This window comes from Mirounga angustirostris, unplaced genomic scaffold (genome assembly GCF_029215605.1).
Source record: "Mirounga angustirostris isolate CCGP_5_RB_7025 unplaced genomic scaffold, mMirAng1.0.hap1 SCAF_8, whole genome shotgun sequence".
Taxonomy (NCBI): domain Eukaryota; kingdom Metazoa; phylum Chordata; class Mammalia; order Carnivora; family Phocidae; genus Mirounga; species Mirounga angustirostris.
The window spans coordinates 4,372,844-4,393,434 of record NW_026991716.1 but is presented as its reverse complement, the minus strand read 5'-3'; the positions used below and the strand labels follow the sequence as shown (position 1 = coordinate 4,393,434).

The 20,591-nt window shown below is 47.8% G+C and overlaps 1 protein-coding gene across 12 annotated transcripts in view; it reads right to left on the bottom strand.

The window, feature by feature from the left end:
* Positions 1-2,395: 2,395 nt before the first annotated feature.
* Positions 2,396-20,591, bottom strand: part of KIAA0319 (KIAA0319 ortholog) — a 98,609-nt gene continuing 80,413 nt past the window's right edge. For 3 of the 12 annotated variants that reach the window (XM_054505702.2, XM_064597090.1, XM_064597093.1), the window contains 8 exons: positions 19,257-19,408; positions 17,305-17,443; positions 16,591-16,792; positions 13,262-13,404; positions 10,755-10,877; positions 9,290-9,380; positions 7,026-7,117; positions 2,396-3,405 (listed from right to left, as the gene is read on the bottom strand). In XM_054505702.2, the coding sequence (XP_054361677.1) occupies positions 3,116-3,405; positions 7,026-7,117; positions 9,290-9,380; positions 10,755-10,877; positions 13,262-13,404; positions 16,591-16,792; positions 17,305-17,443; positions 19,257-19,408 (1,232 nt within the window). In that variant the 3' untranslated portion in view covers positions 2,396-3,115. The other 9 variants (XM_045866291.3, XM_045866293.3, XM_054505703.2 and 6 more) reach the window with 9 other exon arrangements.

Here is a 20,591-nt window from a genome sequence, read left to right as displayed (position 1 = left end):
ATTTTGTACCCTAGCATCTTCACGAGGATCTGTCCCGTGGTTTGTGCTCTTTGAATGTTTGCTGAACCAGACTGAAAATTTACATGGTTTATAAGTGTGGCTGTGTGAGAAAGTATACTCCAGCTTTCTCAAATTTGCCAGTCTCTTCTACTCACTCCACTGTTACCCATGACGTACTTTTCCTCAAGTTTGGGCTTTTCTGATACAGAGCAGTATGAGGAAGAAATTCCCTGAAATCCTGCTATTCAGATATAATCACCGTTAATTATTTTAACAGTGTATCTTGTATTTTCACCCAGTGCTCATTACTTTTTAAGAAATTTCATGTGGCCTCATTGAATCTGACATTGAACAGAAGTAAGTTCTTCATCGGAAGAAAAAGCAGTGCCACTGGATATGTCTTTCCCTTTGTTCATTCCACTGAATTCATGCATTTCTTTTCCCCTGCTTTGGTTTTTTAAAAAATGAACATACGGGGGCGCCTGGGTGGCTCAGTTGGTTAAGCGACTGCCTTCAGCTCGGGTCATGATCCCAGGGTCCTGGGATCGAGTCCCACATCAGGCTCCCTGCTTGGCCGGAAGCCTGCTTCTCCCTCTCCCACTCCCCCTACTTGTGTTCCCCCTCACGCTGTCGATTAAATTTTAAAAAAATGAACATACGGTATTTTATTTAACTCATTAATGAGGAAGCTGGTAAGGGTATTATAACCAGTTGAAAGAATAAGTGAAAAACTCCCACAAATTTTATATGGATGAGAAACCTTGAAATGAATGTGCAAATGGAAGAACACTAGCTTCTTCCACACGTGGGAGGGAAGTCAGTCAGACTCCCAAGACGCCAGAATTTGCGTTTTGCACCACTCTTCTCTACAATGGTACAGGGTCAGAAAGTGCCTCAAGGGCACTGAATGCGGGAATCAGAGAACCCAGGAAGGCCTGCTATGTGTAGACAATGCTTAGTGTTCCACTGAACCTGCTTTTAATTTTTAAAATTACTTTATTACCAGGAGAAATTACCCATTTACCTCTCAGTTTGGGGGGGGGTTCTTTACATCCTTGGCCTAGGCCTCTGCTTAAAAGCAAGTGTTACTTTCATCTTCTTCCTATTTCTTCCATTCTCTATCAGTAAATGTAAATGCTACAGCTTCTATTTTAGCCCGCAGCAAATTAAAAAGCAAATCAGTATGGTTTTCATTGATGAAATCTGGCAAAACTTTCTGGAAAAATAGGCCCTGCTTCATCTAAGAGTGTTGAAAGGCTACCAGCATATTCTATTTGCATGTGCTATTTATAAATGAATGGAAATGGGTTTGGAAATTGGCAGTCTGAAGATTTACTTACCATCCATCCATTTTATCAGCTAACTAGGAAGGACTCGCCACAGTGTAGGCTGCGAACAATCCCCCGTCCTGGTGATTCAGGGGACATGGACGTGTTTGCAGGTGTTGTGTCAGATTAGGTAAGACTGTGTGCTTTCTTCCGGTTGTGCTAAGACCTCAGGCCTGCAATTCTGGGCTCGTCACCTTGGGACAGAGGTGATAATAGGACACTTCAAATGCAGGAAATTTGGCCATTCCCTAAACTCATCTCAAAAAGGGAGACTGTTTAGTTGGAGAAATGCTGGTTGTTGTTGTTGCTGACTTCAATGGAAGAACTTTTAGGATTTCACTGTTAATCACGAATCTGGCTATTTCCCCTCCACCTCTTTCAACTTTTTATTTTGAAGTAATTATAAACTCATGGGAGGTTGCAGAAGTGGTACATTCTGCCATACCTCCCACCCATTTTCCCCCCGTGGTTACCATCTTACATAGTATCAGGGAACTGACATAAGTATCATACTGTTAATACAGACCTTCTGGCAGTTTCCCCAGTTTCTTGTACACTCATTTATGTGAATGTGTGTGTTATCCAACTTAATCCCATCGGTAGGAAGGTTTGTGTAATCACTGCCACAATCAAGATACAGAATTGTATCTGTAACTGTAACTGTGTCCACCTGTAACTGTAACTGTGTCCACCACCACCAAAGAAATCCCTCCTGCTAGCCCTTTATACTCAGCTTTGGAAGTAAAATCACTTGGCAAGGTTTCTTATTCTTGGGTGATGGGCATGAAGGAGGACACATGATGTAATGAGCACTGGGTGTTATATGCAACTGATGAATCGCTAGATTCTACCCCTGCAACTAATAATAGTCTATGTTAACGAAATTGAATTTAAATTAAAAACAGTATTTTTTTAAAATTTCATTCAATGTAACATGCATGCCAAAAAGAGTACAGAAGTGAACAACTTGCTGAATCTTCACAAGCTGAGCACACCCTGTGACCAGCACCCAGAGCAAGAAACAGAACACTGCTAGTCCCCGCCTGTGCCCCTGTTGGAATGACTACTTTTGTTTGGTTTTTAAAGATTTCTTTATTTATTTTGGAGAGAGAGAGAGGGCATGCGAGGGGGAGGGGCAGAGAGAGACGGCAGAAGTGCGGGGCTGTGGGGCTGGGCACATGGTTCTGAGAAGGGCCAGGAAGCGGGTATTTGGGGTTGGGATGGCCCTGCACACCGCTCCTCTGCCGTCCTCCAAGCAGGAGCGGGGGGCGCGTCTTCCATCACGGCTGTCTTGGTGCACAAACTGAAATCCAACTCCACTGAAGTCTCACCACAGCCTCACCATTTCCCCAACCATTTGGAAACGTGAAAACAACCGCGGGCTTTCGGGCCGCACAGAACAGGTCAGGCCAGCTTGCCCACTCTCACCCCAGGGAAGGCCCTCGCGCGACGCGGGAACTACTCCCCTGCTCCAACGGAAATACAGGCACCTTTATTTAGACTGGCCATGTCTCATACGTGGTCCCACAAATAAGAGCTGGTCAGACCTGGGAAATAGCGCAGGGCGGCCGGGGCGCCCGGGACCCTCCGCCCCCGGGCTGGGGTGCCTCCCGCGCCGCCTTTCGGCTGCATTCTTCGGCGACTGGCCTCAGTACCCAGGTCACATCCCCTTGCACTGACTGAAGGGCCTCGTGGGCGGGCTTCTCCATCAAGCAGCTGGAGAACCTTCCCTCCCCTGGCCCTGGGGGAGCTTCTGCCCTGGGTGGCGGGCAGGAGGCGGTTCTTCCTCACCCCGATCTCCGCCCCGCCCGGGGTCCACGGGATACCCAGGGCAGACCACCTCCTGGTGCACCTGAGGTCAAGGTGCACCCGTGGGGGAAGGGAGGCCAGGGGAGGCGGAAGCAGCACTCGAAACCAGAGCGCTGCCGCAGGGTGTGATCCCGCAGGAGGGACGAGGGAGGCTTCTCTGCGTCCTGTGTTCTCGCCATCGTCTGAAGGAAGTCCCCTGGGTCCCAGGAACAAATGGTCCAAAAGGCCAGCCAGAATCTGCTGTCCAACAGCTGAGGGTGGCAGTTCTCTGTATAGTAAGGGAGGAGGGTGGAAAGCATGGGCTTCACAGCTTAAAAAATTTGCATTCCGTTCGCAGATCTAGCACTCTTGGGCTGTGACCTTGCACAAGTTGCTTAACCTCTCTAGGACTCCAGGTCGTTCTCTGCCACATGAGAATAGTATCTCCTTTTCCAGGCTGACTGTAAGGACCAGTGGGGTATATATAAAACATGTATTATGCACATAAAGCACTTAAACGTTCACTCTTCTTCATTGCACGCTATCCACCTCCTATTCTGCATTCCTCGAAGCTGGAAATTTCTGGTTGTAGACAAAACAACTCTGTTCACTAGGTATGTGAGGGATTAAGTTTATGAAGATAAATACTGGTGTAGAAACCATCACATCTTCCTTCTAACATCACAGATAGACTGAACTGACTAGTAATACAGAAAGTGGAGGCATAAGCAAAGAAATTATTTTTTAAAAATAAAATTACAGTCTTATATACTTTTTAGTTCTGCGGTTCCCCAGAAAGTACAAAAATTGAAAACAAGATGATCTCATGAGGATGAGTATGACCAGAGAGAACAAAAGCATCTGCAAGCTTAATTTTGTTCAGGGACCCACAGCAACTATTTTCTCCCTTGTTCCGTCCTGATGGTTTAAACCTGATCCTCTTGCTTTTCCACTTAATCATGGTAAAGCAATCCTAGTTTCACAGAAACTTGTGCACCAGGATCCTGTTTAGGTGTGTTCACGCCTGAGGCCACAACACTGATTCTATCTGTGATGGGCCCCACCTCTATTCTAATCTTTCCAAAGAATGCCAAGGGCGCCTCCCAGGTCACCAGCCTCAAGACTATGGATGGAGAACCAACAGGGGCCAGCCACCTCCTCAGGCTATAGTTCACTCCAGGTCTGCTCTGGGGTGCTCTGTGGTTGGGGATGGGTTCCCCCCACCCATATATTTAAAGTGAGATTTATCTGGTTAAAAAAAAATGATTTAAGGGGCGCCTGGGTGGCTCAGTCGTTAAGCGTCTGCCCTCAGCTCAGGTCCTGATCCCAGGGTCCTGGGATGGAGCCCCGCATCGGGCTCCCTGCTCAGCGGGAAGCCTGCTTCTCCCTCTCCCACTCCCCCTGCTTGTGTTCCTGCTCTCGCTCTCTCTCTCTGTCAAATAAATAAATAAAATCTTAAAAAAAAAAAAAAAGATTTAATATATTTTTTTAAACCTATGAAGTGAGTGTCTATGTCAATTTGTTATCATGGAAAGTATCTGTAGGGGCCAATTATCATGAGCATCCCATCCTAATTAAGACGGACTACGTTTCTGAGTTTGAGAATATAGACAAAGTTGCTGAGTCATTATTCCTATCTATGGCAATCTAAATACATGCCTATGGACATACTCAGTACATGTTCCATCAGTTAATAATCACTTTTATCGCGTTTAACGTACACTGGGGCTAGGAGAGGCTTCGAGGTAGCTTTTCTAGGAGAAGGAAAAGGCAAAGGATGTTACCATGTGACCTTCAACTTTCGACCTACAGGTCGTGATGCCCCCACGTCCCTTTCTATGCCTCTGGTCCTCATCAGATGATTCTTACTCAGCTCTCCGATTCCCAGGGGCTGCTGTCAACACAGGGCACACGGTGGCTGGCCACAGCAAGGAATAAGCATACTGGGGGGCTTGCTCTGTACGGGGGTCTCAGTCAGCACAGAAAACCTGCCACACAGAAGACAACCCACACCTCAAGTAAGCTACTGTAACACACGCAGCCATGTGATTGTGTGGGTCCTACCAGAAAAACCATGTTCGGAACGTCGTCCTCAAGGGCAATCGCAGCTCCAGAGAGAAATCAGCCCTCTTTAAATGCGTGTTTAACTTACCTAAAGGTCTGCGGATAGACACAGGGGTAGTCTTTATTTCCACCTAGGTAATATAAATACCGCGCCACCTACGAAACACGAAACTCTTCTACGGGTATACCTAGTATCTGACCCAACCTGTATCCCTGTTAGCAAGCATCTCTGTTTAAAAGAGCAACGTTTCTGTTTTGTTTCATGTCTCCAACACCCCAAGAAAACAGATCTTTTAAATACAGGGACACACATCCAGCCCCGTGTGAAAGGACATTAATGCACTATTCTAACAAGAGTTAGTTCTGTGTTTTAACTCCCAGTAACTGGTCCTGGATTCAGCGATTCCTGTGGGTAGCCTTCGAGTTTACAAACTGCTCCATTATCTGTCCTTTGTGCAATAGCTGAAAGAAGCTCCGTTTCTGAGGGAACCATTCATAGCAACTTTTGGATTCCCTCTCTCCATCCTCTCTCGGCTGAAGATTGTGTCCTGATCACTGTCAAACTCAGACTCGGACACCATCAGGCTGGAGTTGTGCTCTGTGCTTCGGTGTTTAATACCTAGGGAGAAGCAGACAGATGCATCTTGGGGGAAACGGCCTTTTTCGCTCTCAGCTGTCTTTCTGGTTGTAGGTCCCATGTACCCAGTGGTGTTCTCTGCACCTTCAGAGCATCACTCACAACAGAGCAGGGGTTGGGGGCCCTGGTGAGCAGCAACAGGGGCTTTGGAGTCACCCCTGAGCTTGAACCCAAGCTTTGACACTTACTAGCTAGCTGTGTGATGCTGGACAAGATGCCTAACCTCTCTGGGCTTTCAGGCTCCATAACCATTAATACTGGGAGATGACCGAGCCCGTACTCCACGAGTTTATGGTGAGCACTCCATAAAACAGTGCAGGTGAAGCTGATGCCTAGGAGTTAGAGCTCAGTAAGCACGAAGTGAAAGCTGTTATGGTCTTACGATTTGGTTCAATCAAAATATTTTTGGTAGAATATGTGATTGCTGCTGGTCAAACTAGGAAATGTGGTATAAGATGCGATCCCTGCTCTCAGAGAATTTACAGTGTCTAGCTAAGGGCTTAAGACAAAGACTCCTGAGAAGATGGTTCAAAACAGGCAAGAAACGTTGAAAAATCAATCTTACAGGAATCAAGAACGGATAAGCACACACCGATCGGCCAGCATTGCTTCAGCGATATTTCATACAGGCAGGGATTTGGACAGGAGGACCGGGGAGGGCATGGAGTGCGCAGAGAGGCACCAGAAACACTGAGAGAAGCAGGTGGCCCGGCCCTACCCACCACGGGCCCTCGCCGGCTCTGTCAAAGCTTCATGTTCGCCTGCATATGGATCGTCAGCTAAGGGAAATGCTGTCGGGGAGCAGGCCTGCGGGGCGCAGCGCTCAGAGGGGCGCTGGGGCGGAGCGGGGCCGCACGCCCGACAGCCCAGCTGTGCCAGAGGCAAACCTGTTTGAAAAGCGGTCTTTGCCTGCAGTGGGGGCAAAGGGGGGGCTCAGCTGATAAGAGGCATTTCATATCTCTCAGCCGTTAAGGCCTCAAAGTGCGTCCCCAAAATTTCATGAAATTTAGAATACAACGATGCCTCCCCGTTGCATATCCTTGGGATTGGTGTAGGTTTTCCCTCCCACAAGCTCAGACTCACTCTTCCTTCCCAATTAAATTGCTGGCTCCAGCCTGTCGCTCCCCCTTCACCCAAGGGAACGCTCAGGCAAACCCCCCGATTCGATCCTTTCAAGCACCGGGCAAGCATCTTGCAGACCACCTTACCATACTTGGGCCTCAGCTCCATTCTCTCCTGGTCGTCCATGTTATCCAGGATGGTATACTTGGTTTTCTTCGTTATTTTAGTCCTTTTTCGTCTGGGAGGAACAACGAAAAGCCCAACTCAGGTTCTTAGAGAGGGAACCGGGAGCCAGGAATTAAAACACTAAAGGAAATGGTTTGCCTTTAGAATGGAAGGGTCGGCATGTGTAGGGATGATGTGCGTACAGAGCCAGGGCTGGGTTCGGTGGGGCTGAGGCACAGCGTGCATCCTGAACAAACACAGGAGCAGGGCGGCCGCCCCCCAGCGCCCACCTAACCGCAGGCTCTCGGCCAGGGCCCCTGGGAGCCACCGTCTGAGTACCTGAGTGCTGGCACAGAGAGCTTCCCCACGGGTCCTTCTTTACTCGGAAAAACCTGGACGCACACATTTCCCCCCTGAACCTACACTGCCTAGAAGGTCCAAAGATGCAAAGATGATATAAACTAGCAACCAGGAAAAACAAACAAACAAATATAACAGATTCCCCAAATTAACTGGCAACAGCCCAGGATTTCATTTTTCACAACGCATGAAAAACTGGTCCTTTGTGCATCGTCCTAAGCTGCCGAGGATTATGTGAAAACACACATCAAAGCCACGGGAAGGTTATGCTGAGGACAGTCCCAGGGCATTCAGTTTCCAGACAGGGTGGGGACTTAGAGCATGGGCCTCTAAAGCCTGATTCAGTGCTTACTAGCTGGGTGACTCTGAGACAATTTTTTGATACTTTGTGACTCCAAATTCCCACCTGTAAAATGGAAGTAAAAACAGTCCCTTTTTATACGGTGGTGGGAGGACTGAATAATATACATAAAGCACGGAGAGCCATCCGTCACAATGGCGAATATTTCATATTACTTCTTAATACGTAAAAAGGTCACGGTCAACCACTTTCTTCATCATCACCATCATCTGCTTGATATATATGCCACAAAACTGCAGAATGTGTATTTTTTTTTAAATTTTCATTTATTTTTATTTTTTGCAGAATTTTTACAGCCAAGCACAGCAGGGTGCCCATGGTCCCAAATAGCTCTGGGAAAGTTTACTGGGATTTAGGCCTCTGAGGACCTGTGCCCCCCCTTCACCAGCCTCACTATTGGGAAAGGAGTCACAAATAAAACCAAGATAATGTGAGCAGTTTCAAAAAATAACTATTAGTTACCGTACACATTAGTTTTTTTTATCGTGTCTTCTTTGGAGAGTATTTAGTGTTTTGTGTCGATAGTGGGCCACCGACATTGTCTTCTAAGGACTCGAGAAATCACTGTCCCTACAAATCTCCTCACAGAGGGCTGGGCACAGAGTTCTGGAAGATTGAGACAACAAGGCAGCTCAAGGGCTTCTCGAGGTCAGCTCCACCGAAGAAGGAAGAGGGAAAACACCGAAAACAAAACTTCTCTTTGGTGACTGCATGGTCTGGATTAAGGTTTTGCATTTATTCAATAGGATTGAGATAGATTCCATTGTTGCTTCACACAAAAGAATCAAAATCTAAATTTGCATCAGAATGTTTCTGGAACTCCTTCCTGTGAGGGCTGATCAATGAGGCCATTCCAGGAGTGTCTTAGTAAAGGGAAGGTGAGACTGATAGAAAATAACATTAGATTTGATACAGAAATCACTGAGCCTCCTAGGAAAGAGGAAAGCTGCATAAGAAAAAGCCGCCTCGGGCGCCTGGGTGGCTCAGTCAGTTAAGCGGCTGCCTTCGGCTCAGGTCATGATCCCAGGGTCCTGGGATCGAGTCCCGCATGGGGCTCCCTGCTCTGCGGGGAGCCTGCTTCTCCCTCTCCCTCTGCCTGCTTCTCCGCCTACTTGTGCTCTCTATCTCTCTGTCAAATAAATAAATAAAATCTTTAAAAAAAAAGAAAAAGAAAAAGCCGCCTCTGGTATTATTCCATGTATCTGGGCACACATGCCTTGCAGGGGGTGGGGTGGGGTGGGGTGGGGTGGGAGTACAATATAGAGGCTTTTGTTTTTTTAAGTAGGCCCCACTCGGAACGTTGGTCTTGAACTCAAGACCCTGAGATCAAGAGTCGCATGCTCCATCGACTGAGTCAGCCAGGCGTCCCCATAAAGGACTTTTAAAGTCTAGTTTGTCTTCATATAAAAGTGACTGTCAAATGGTTCAGCAGCTTAAGAAACCCAAGCTAAAGCTACTACAGCTATCGAGTTCCATTCCATGACGTGTCTTTATTCCAAGTAAATAAACGAGCAGGCGGGGTACCTCTTGCAGCAGTAGATGCAAAGCCAGGGCGAGCCCCCGATCAGCACGAGGACAGTGAGAGCCAACGCCGTCACGTAGAATATACTCCACTCTGGGAAACAAGAAAGCCAGAGGGGACACGGTTACACGCTGTTCGCAAAACAACTTTATTTCAGTGACTCACAATGAGTGTTTCTGAGTTCTTACGAGCAAAGGCCACCTACGGCCTCATCGGGCTGAGCAGAGCATAAACATGGTAAATGCAAATAAATCAAGAACAACTTAAAGGTACCCAACTTCGGTGCAATTGGTTCAGGGACCTCATGGGGTATATTTCATGCTGACTTAAGGACAGAATTATCAAAACCAAATTAATTAAGAAGTAATGCTGTGAGGGGCGCCTAGGTGGCTCAGTTGTTAAGCGTCTGCCTTTGGCTCAGGTCATGATCTCAGGGTCCTGGGATCGAGCCCAGCATCGGGCTCCCTGCTCTGCGGGAAGCCTGTTTCTCCCTCTCCCTCTGTCTGCCACTCTGCCTACTTACGCTATCTCTGTTAAATTAAAAAAAAAATCTTAAAAAAAGAAGTAATTCTGTGAACACCCATGTATGACACATCACAATATTCCTTCCATAATCACAAGAAACACAACCCTCCCCACCAAAATAGTTCTGGCTTAGTCTTTAATAAGGCAAAAAAAATATCTGTATGGCTTCCTATGACACATACACACTTCCGAGAGCCAGACAGTAATTCAGAAACCACCTGATCTGCATTCCTTCCACATCCTTGCACAAATCCAGTATAAAAAGCTTTGCAAGAGCAATTCGGGACAGAGAAACCAAGGGCCCAAAGACATAGGCTTAACCCTAGTAAGTGTTATATATGCTCTTTGGAATAATGACCCAAGGGCTGGCTATTTTCAAATTTCTCGGCCAAATACGTGCATCTGGATCCCCAAGGCAACAAAATTGCTCTTGGAAATAGACTGGCATTAAAACAGATTCCTCCCCAGAGGAGATGTCGGGGCACGAGCTGGGCTAGCTGAGAAGGTGGCTCCCATTCTTGGTGCCTGCCCGGCAGACATCCACGAGGAGTGGGCCAGACTCTCCCGTTCATCTGCGTCCAGCAGGTCCACACCAGGAAACACGTCACCAGAAGGCCAACTGAGCCCGAGCCAAGGCAGGTGCACCCCAAAAATGGCCCAAGGGGCACAAAGCAACTCTCTCGGCAATGCAGGCGGTGATTAGCCAACTCTGCTCTGCCCAAGTGGGTCTCCTTATCAGGAAGGTTTGCGGAAAAGCCTAGGCACGTCCGTCCACACTGATGGCAGGGGGTGGGGAGGATCTTAACTCACTGCGCCTTGGCTTCAGGCAAGGAGAGGGCGAATGTTTACAGCAGCAGAATGGGGCGGGTATCTCTGGTATTTCAAAAACCGGTGTGTCCCGACGCTCCTCGCCCACAGGCGCACCCCCAGCCCCAGACTCACCGCAGTTGCTCTCCCCATCCCGGATGTAACGCTGTATCAGGTTCTCCATCCACAGCCAGGAGCACACACAGCGCTTGGTGACGGGGTCGCAGTGACCGTGGCCAGAGCACTGCAGAAGGCAGCCTGCGAAGAGGGGGTGCAGCTGAGGCCAGTGTGGCGGCCGGCAGGAGGGCAGAGCCTGGCTTCCGCCCGCGGTGGGTTTTCATTAGCTTGGACCCCGATGGACGCATCTTGCTGACTCAAGAGCCTCTTACGGCATGCAGGGGGCCCAAGGGGTCTCTCTCATCAGGAAGCAAACGGCAGAAAAAAGCCAATCCACACCGGGTAACAAAAGCCTTAAAAATGTAGCCAACACGTAGTACCCTCTGGCCTAAGAGAGATACATTCTAAGAATTTATCCAGTGAAAATAACTGGGGATGTGCACGAAGATTTGTCTACAATTACAGCATTATTTAAAATCAACCTAAAGTCCTTGAGTGGAGGACTGGTTGAACGTATCCAGGATGGAGGACAATGCAGCCATAAATATCCTCTATTGAGGGAGAAATCGTAAAAGATTCGAAAAAAATGATAATATGATTTGCACTTAAAAAGCAGATTAAAAATATTTATCGAATTATCCTGATTGTATCACATGTTTCCAGAGAGGGAGGAGCTGGAAGGAAATACATCAGAATATTAACGAAAGTTAAATTTGGAGGGTGGGGATTCTAGGCTCAAGAATCTAGAGGATTGTTTTTTTTTTTTTTTTTCCTTTCTAGATATTCCAAATTTCCTATGATAAATAAGACATTACTTTTGTAGCTAGAAAAAAGGGGATTATTAAAAGATTTAAGTTAGTGGGGCGCCTGGGTGGCTCAGATGGTTCAGCATCTGCCTTCGGCTCAGGTCAAGATCCCAGGGATCTGGGATCGAGCCCTGCGTTAGGCTTACTGCTCAGTGCAGAGCCTGCTTCTCCCTCTCCTCTGCCTTTCCCTCCACTTGTGCTCTCTGGCTCTGTCTCTCTGTCAAATAAATAAATAAATAAATAAATAAATAAATAAATAAATAAATGAAATCTTTAAAAAAGATTTAAGTTAATGCACGTTGAGGACATCAGTTGTGGACAGACATCTCTCTGAAACATGCTAAACCGTCCACCCGACACTGCCGTGTCCCTCCCGACGCTCACACTCCTTGGCGCCTGTTGGAATGGCCACTTACTTCATCATGAGGGATCATGTTCCTCATAAGGTAGAGACAGAGAACTTGGACCAAGACCACATTTCCGAGCACACCCGTGAGTCAGTCTGGTGCCAGGACGGGGCAGCAAGCGAGGCGCCAGGACGAGGGTCCAGTGGGAGGCACCTGGAAGCTACCCTGCCTTTCCAGGAGTCCAGGAAACCCCACTGTCACAACACCGTGACGCCCAGGGAAAAAACTACATGAACATAAGCTTTTCCAGCCCAGAACACTTGTCTTTAAAACTGTGCTGACAGCTTAAATATGAAATTTCTGACAATGACCATTATCTGGAGTATAGTTTTAAAAAAACTGACCCAGGACTGCTGTTTCTCTTGCTTCCCTCAGAGGCAAAGAGCAGGTGGTAAACGTGCTGGAGGAAGCCCACTGTAAACATAAACGTGAACCAAGTCTCTGGACGCTAAACGTGAAAACTGTCACACCTCACTCCTCTTTCCATGCCAGTAAAACTTGGCCCTGACTGGCAAGGCTGAGTCTGATTTTTTTTAAGAATATTCCCAGAGGAGGGCGCCTGGGTGGCTCAGACAGTTAAGCGTCTGCCTTCGGCTCAGGTCATGATCCTAGGGTCCTGGGATCGAGTCCCGCATCGGGCTCCCTGCTCCTTGGGAGCCTGCTTCTCCCTCTGCTTCTCTCTCTCTCTCTCTCTCTGTCTCTCATGAATAAATAAATATATAAAATCTTTAAAAAAAAAAAAAAAAAAGAATATTCCCAGAGGAGGGCGCCTGGGTGGCTCAGATGGTTAAGCGTCTGCCTTCGGCTCAGGTCATGATCTCAGAGTCCTGGGATCGAGTCCCACATCGGGCTCCCTGCTCCTTGGGAGCCTGCTCCTCCCTCTGCCTCTCTCTCTCTCTCTCATGAATAAATAAATAAAATCTTTAAAAAATAAATAAATAAAAATAAAAAAAATAAAAATAAAAAAATAAAAAAAAGAATATTCCCAGAGGAATCAACCTATAGGCATATTCTTGGAGGAATTAAGCTCAATATTTAATTTCTGATTAGACAAATACTGGACTTCATGCCCAGTCAGTCCCAAAAGACTACGTGACCTCACTACTGTCCTGTCAGACTGCAAACACATCTTAGATCACCTCGTCCAAGAAATCTGTCACTTTAGCCTCAACGGGTATTTGGGTTTCTATGAGATTCTCAATGCATCTAATTTGATGGGATGTTTTGCTCAGTGCCATCCAATTCTGAATAGACAGCAAATATTTCTACTACTTGGACCCTGAAAGAAGGACTATTCCCATAGAAGACATACCTGCTGTGTCGATCCTCAAGACTTTGAAGAGCAAGGAATCGGCCTTCTCCTTTGAGAGCTGCCTATGCAAACTGTGGACCACGTCGGCAGCTTTGAGAACCTCGAAAGGCGGCCCACTCTGGACATAAAACACAATCACGGTGCTGCAGAGCAGACAAGAGGGAGGACAGCCACGGGGTCAGGCAGTGACCGACATGCCACATCCGCACCGGCCGTCTGACCTGGGAGGGTTTTGACTGCCCCAGCCGGGTGGTTTGGCAAGGACACGGGGACGTATCTCGTGGGCCAAGGAACTGATCCGTTTCTAGTCACAAATAAAGGCTCTTCAGCCCCAGAGCTATCTATTCACCTGATGACAGATAGACCTTTAGATTAAGAGGAGCAATATGCGTATGTGTGCAAACAGACTCAGCCGAGCGCGGGGAGATGTCCTTACTTTTATCTGTTTATTGAGATATAATTTACTTCCACTGGAATTCACCCTTCTAAATCGCATCACTCAGCGGCTTTTAGTATATTCACTACACTGTGTAACCATCGCCATCATCTGACTCCAGAACATTGTCATCACCTCAAGGAACCCTGTGCCCATTAAGGAGTGACTCTTCTTCATCCCTTCCTCTCTTCAGCCCCTGGCAACAACTCATCCACTTCCATCTCTCCTGGTTTGACGGTATGTCTGATACAAATGAATACACGAGGCATTCTGTCCCGCTTCTTCCACTTTGCATGATGTGTCCCAAGTTTATCCACGTCCCACTGTCTACCACAAATTCCTTCCCTTTTATTGCCAAACCACATTCCATTGTACGGACATTGCTCATTGAGTTTATCCATTCATCAACTGCTGACGTTTAGATTGTATCCACTTTTGGCTGAACGTATAAATCTTCATGTGCATGTTTCTGTGTGGACACACATTTATTGTTTCTCTTGGGTATGTATCTCCGAGTGGAATCACTGGGTCGTCTGGGAACTACGTTCAGCATTCTGAGGAACTAATTCCACACTGGCTGCACCCCTGTACATTCCCACCAGAAATGCAGTGTTCCAATCCTTCCATGTCCTCGCCAACGCTTGTTATGGTCCGTCTTCTGGATTACAGCCAACCTAGCGGGTGTGAAGTGGTATGTCAAAAGGATTTTGCTTTGCATTTCCCAATAGCTAATGACGTTGAGCACCTTTTCATGTGCTGATTAGCCATTTGTATGTCTTCTCTGGAGACATTTCTATTCAAATCTGTATTCGTTTTCAAGGTTGCCATTAAAAGTACCATAAACTGGGTGGCTTATAACAATGGAAATTTATTCTCCTACGGTTCCATAAGCTAGAAGCTCAAAATCAAGGTATTGTCAGGCCATCCTGTCTCTGAAGGTGTTAGAGGAAACCATGCCCCACACCTTCTTGCAGCTCTCCACAGTGGGCGTGCTTGGAGACCCATCAATCCACTGTCACCTGGTGATCTCCCTGTGTGTCTGTCTCTGAGTCTCTTCTCTTCTTACAGGGACACAATCACCCTGGATGAAGGGTGCACCCTACGGCAGTTTAACCTTATCTCAACTACTTCCATCTGCAGAGATCCTGTTTCCAAATTAGGTCACACAGGTAGTAGGGGTTAGGATGTAAATGTATCTTTTGAGGGGCCACAACTCAGCCTACAAGTGTTTTTATCATGAAAGGCTGTTGGATTTCATCAAATGCTTTTTTTCTGTGCCTACTAAGATGATCATATGGTTTTTGTCCTTTATTAATAGGGTTTATTACATTTATTGATTGACTTACCCTGCATGCCTGGGATAAATCCCACTTTGGCTAGGGTGTCTACATCTTTTAATATGTTGCTGGATGCAGTTTCAAAGTATTTTGTTGAGGATTTCTGCTTCTATATTCATAAGGGACATTGGTCAGTAGTTTTCTTGGGAATGTCTCTGGTTTTATTTTTAGTTTTATTTTTTTTAAAGATTTTATTTACTTGAGTAGAGAGAGAGAGAGTATGAGCAGGGGAGGGGGCAGAGGGAGGGGGAGAAGCAGACTCCCTGCTGAGCAGGGAGCCCTACATGGGGTTCAATCCCAGGACCCTGGGATCATGACCTGAGCTGAAGGCAGACACTTAACCGACTGAGCCACCCAGGTGCCCCTCTGTCTGGTTTTAATATCAGAGTAAAAACTGGCCTCCTAGAATGAGTTGGAAAGTGTTCCCTCCACTTCTCTGTTTTGGAAGAACTTGTGGAAGCGGTGGTAAATCTTTAAATGGTTTGGTAGAATTCACCAGTGAAGCCATCTGGTCCTGGGCTTGGTGGGAAGTTACTGATTACTGATTTAATCTTCACTTGCTATAGGTCTGTAAAAAATTTTAATTTCTTCTTGAGTCAGTTGGTATAGTTGTGTCTTTCTAGGATTGTGTCCATTTCATCCAGGTTAACTAATTTGTTGACATACAATTACTCAAAGAATAATCCTTTTTATTTCTATATGGTTGGTAGGAATATCCCCTTTCATTCTTCATTTTACTAATTTGAGTCTTCTATTTTCTTGGTCAGTCTAGCTAAAGGTTTATCAATTCTGTTGATTTTTCAAAGAAACAGCCTTTGGTTTTGTTGATTTTCAGACTTGTTCAGTGTTTGATATTTTGTAAGTAAGGGAAATGTGTGATTTGTTTTGAAAGAATGAAAAAATAATGAAATTTATGAAAAAATTAATTAAAATTCTATGAAAAAATAATTAAAATTCTTTTAACTTGGTATTTTTCTAAGTAAACTTCAGTTGTCTGGGAAAAAAACCTGAACAGAGTAGCTGACAATAACTGGCCAATGGATTTACTGTGAATGGTAGATTTTCATTCCCATACTCTTTCTCTCCTCCCACCCACCCTACTACTCATAGATTGGATAAGCATTCAAAAACAAAAGCTCAATTAAATATATAAATCTTATATAAAGGGCAGAGGTTTAGCCTCCTACACTCCCAGAAGACAGCAATGGTAATCGATGCTCCTCTCACACCGAGAGAAGCCTCAGCCCTGGGAATGTGGGGTAGGGATGAAGTCTGGCTGTGACGCATCCTCTGTGCCAGCCCCAGGCCATTTGCACGACCTCTGAAGATAGCAGAGCTAACAACCAGTTCCGGCTGATGATTGCTAACTCCTTCATCTGGAACATTCTCGGTCAACAAACATTTACTGAGACTTGTAGGAGGGACCTGGAATGACGTTGTCCTTACTGCTGCCCTTTGAGAAAAAGAATGTATGGATGGGATACAAGCATGTGCAAACCCAGACAACACGCAAAGGGAACAAACAGGATCCTGCCGGACAGGTATGCAGCTCACACCTGAGGTCCGAGTGGGCCTGGATCTTCTGAACCTTAACGTCTGAGTCTGGCACGTTCAGCAGGGCTGCCAGGTGTCTCATGAGGGTGTCCTTCTGTTGCTCGGTCAGCCGCCCCACGCCCACCTGCAGGGTCAGCTCCACCAGTCCACTCTTCCTAGGGTCTGCGAAGCCAGAACACACGGGAGGTCCGCTCTGAAATCCTGCTGGACAACATAAGGGGCAAGGCCCGCACAAGGGTTTAAAGAGTTTAAAATGATCCCGGGGTAACTTCTCAGGACTTAGGACTTTTCCTGGGAGATCTCCTGGGGAACCTAAACAGCCTCTGGGCTACCTTGAAATTTTGGCTCCGCACACCCTTCCCTCAGCCTCAGCTGCGGGAGCCGCTCCCGCCCCGTTTTCGTGGGGGGCTTGGAGGCCCCTCACTGGAGCTGCTCCCCCGCGCTCCCACCCTGAAGCTCATGCGTCTGCTTCACTTTCCGACAGCAACACCGAAGGGACACAAGATTCCTGCTGCCACATTCAACTCCGTGTCATGAGCTGAGAGGCCGGGTCTGTCTGGGGATACACAGTGAAGAGAAGGAAAGCCGCACTGTGGCTCTGGCCAGGAGCGGAAGCCAGCCACGGGAGGCACCCCAGCCGGGGGGACCCCGTCCACTGCGAAGAGTCCGAGAGCGGGCCGCCTATATCACAGACCAGCACGTTAGCCCAGGCGCACCTGGCCGCACTTCCACGGTGGCCGTGTCCGTGTCCGAGGCCCCCTGACCATCAGCAACTTGCAAGCGGAACGTGTAGACGCCCTCCACCAGATTGGTAAGCTGCAGGGCTGCGCTGCGGTCGGAGCCCTCGATGACATCCTGCAAAATAACGCGATTCTCAAGTCGATGCTCAGTTCCCAACTTCTGGCCCACTGCTGATCCCAGACCTCAGGGGCCTATGTTTCTAATGTGTGCATGACTGTAAGGGGCAGGCTGAAGAGGAAGGGGCTGGTGGGTTAGCTGAAGAGAGGGGAATCCTCAGCAGCTCTTCCAAAGACAGCACCAGGACGCACAGATTCCTCAGACAGAACTAATGGGCTGCACTTAGTAAGGGCTGTCCAGCCATTACCGAATTGTTCAGTTCATCCAACACAGGGGATAACCGTTGAGATGAGGGTGAAGCACCCCCTCTGGAGAGTTTCTGGAGATTTTCAAACACAGTTTTACAATAGTCTCTAATGTATCACATTTACCTTCTCAAATGACCCAAGAGCCCAAGTAGAATATTTCCGCTCCCGGGGGATCCAAGCTCCAAAGGATTAGAGCAGAATCTCAGACACCCCTGCTCTGCACTTGGTGACAGAAGAGGGTGGTAAGCAAAGGTAACAAGTGCTCTGAACAGAGAGTCGCTATACCTTGAAGCTAATCTACCTTTTGGCTGAAGAGCATTCATTCCAGAGGTGCTTCAGCAAGTATAAAGCATGTTCAGTTCCTTCCTTGTGACCACTTCTCTTATTTTTTTTAAGATTTATGTATTTATTAGAGAGAAGGTGAGAGCGTGCATGCACAAGCTGGGGGGAGGGGCAGCGGGAGAGGCAGAGAAGCAGACTCTGCGCTGAGCGCGGAGCCCGACAAGGGGCTCGATCTCACAACCCTGAGATCATGACCTGAGCCGAAATCAAGAGTCAGACGCTTGGCTGACTGAGCCACCCAGGTGCTGCTCATCTCCCCCCTCCCCACAAGACCACTTCTCTGGGGCACGTCCAAGAGTACGTCTGCAACTCTCAAGTCCTTAGCAACAGCAGGAGTGAAGATGTACCTAAAAGTATAGCCTAAGAAGTGGAGGGATCTATGCGGAGAAACGTCTGCCAGGAGCTAAAAACTTGGGTCTGCCTGGTTTGATTAAGGATGAGTTGGTTGACCTTGGCCAAGTCATTTTCCATCTCTGCATCTCGCTTCCTGTACTTGTGAAATGGGAACAGCGATCCTGGACCAACTGACCTGTTTGGCAGGATGGGAGGAAATGGAAAGAAACCACTTGGACCCAAAGAGGAACAGCGGGGAAGCTGAGGAGCAGAACGATTCCCACGGGAAGACTTGGCTTTAAAGTCCCCCCCCAGGCTGTGGTCTCCTACCCCAATGCAAAGTCTGGTCCGGGAAGACTTCAGCCTTTGCTTGAATCTAAGAGTAGCTGGCTGCCTCCGGGCCTCAGAGGAAACCCAGAAGCATAAACACCTTAGTGGGGAGCATGGAAAGGGAGATGAGGTCATAATAGAAATGCTGCTAAGGACTTAACTGTGTGGCCTTCACTTTCATCTGCTGAAGCCCTAGCCCCTAGTGCAACTGACTGTGTTTGAAATCGGGCCTGTAGGGAGGGAGGTAGGGGTTCCGTGAGGTCATAAAGGTGGGGCCCTGATTCCACAGGATTAATGTGCTTGAAGAAGAGACCGCAGAGAGCCAGCCCTCCCTCCCTCTCTGCTGTGTGGGGAAGGCAGTCACCTGTGAGCCAAACAGAGAGCTCTGACCAGGAGCCAAATCATCCAGAGCCTTAAGCTTGGACGTCACAGCCTCCAGAACTGGGAGACACGTCTGTCTGTGGTGGAAGCCACCCAGGCCACGGTATTTCCTTACAGGAGCCCGAGCAGACTGACTCGGCGTGATGTAAGCGGGACGGCTCTCATGGAGCACTCACCCCAGCAGCTGGGCTCTGGCCGTCCCGGACCCACAGGTAGGACACAACTCCTTGGTCATCGGTAGACCTCGAACCGTCCAAAGTAACGCAGTTATTGGGAAGCACAAGCACGTGGCGGCCACCGGCGTGGGCTCTGGGAGGACTGTTATTTCCTAAGTCAAACAGCAAAGATGAAAGCAAAGAGACGGATGTGAAACGCAGGGGGCAGAAGAGTGCGGTAGACTATCCACGATGGCTCCATCTTGCACATACGCAGATTTAAGAGCCGAGAGGCACTGTTTTCCACCCGTAACATATAGACGTTCTTGTAGCTCTGTTTACGCGTAGCTGTAATCTGGTGGTCTGTATACTGGGGAGATTTCTAACAACACGACAGTTTCTTTTTGAAAAAGAGAAAAAATTACCTTACTTACCAGGGTCCAGAAAGGGAAAATATTTTAGTTTAAAATATATTCTGAATCATTATGTACTGGTCCACACTCTCTGGCCATAGAAATATTTATTTCTACCAGGGCCACACCTTGCTTAAGCAAATCAAAACTTGACTCAAAAACAATCAGGCCTTCACTCCTCCAACTGTGTGTTAAATATGCATGAACAACGTTAAGAGCCATTTCTGATAAAATCGACTCAGGAGGGAGGAGCCAGGAGAATGGGGTGCAGGGGGAGACCATAATAAGACACAGCCCCACTGTGAGGATGAGGCTGCTGTGAGGGAAATCTGCGTGTTCAGGTGGCGTTCTGGGACCCTACCTGACCCTTGACCCCTTGCAAATGCCCCTTAAAAACAAGTCAAGCAAGTCATGGGGTGAGCATAGCCAGATGTTGATCCCAGGGAGCAATGAGCATCCCGCCAATCACCAGCCACTTTCCTCCTGAGAAAACACCCCAGAGGTCAGAGCAGAGGCACCTGGTACCATTAGCAGCATTTCCACATTGTCCACCACACGCCTTTTCTGGGAGGACTTGTGGGGAGAACCTGGTGTAAAGGAGGCTTAATTCCACCGTAGACCAAGGGGGAGGTGGAACCCACAGAAACAGACTGGCAGTAAGACTGCGTAAGCCCAAAAATCCTTCTGTGAGAAATGATTACTAGACCCTCTCTCGCTTCAAGGCTGGACTTAAGGCAGCCACCCCCTTCCATGCTTATGTCCCCGCAATCTTGAACTCCGTCAGGACGCTCCCCGGGCACTCTCCAGACACTCCATCGCCACAAATCTGCTATGTCCAAACTCAACCCCCTGCAAACCCAGGGATGCTCTTCTCTGGACGGAGGTCAGAGCATGGCACCACCACCCACCCATGCACTGAAGTCACTGTCCCTGAGTCATCAGG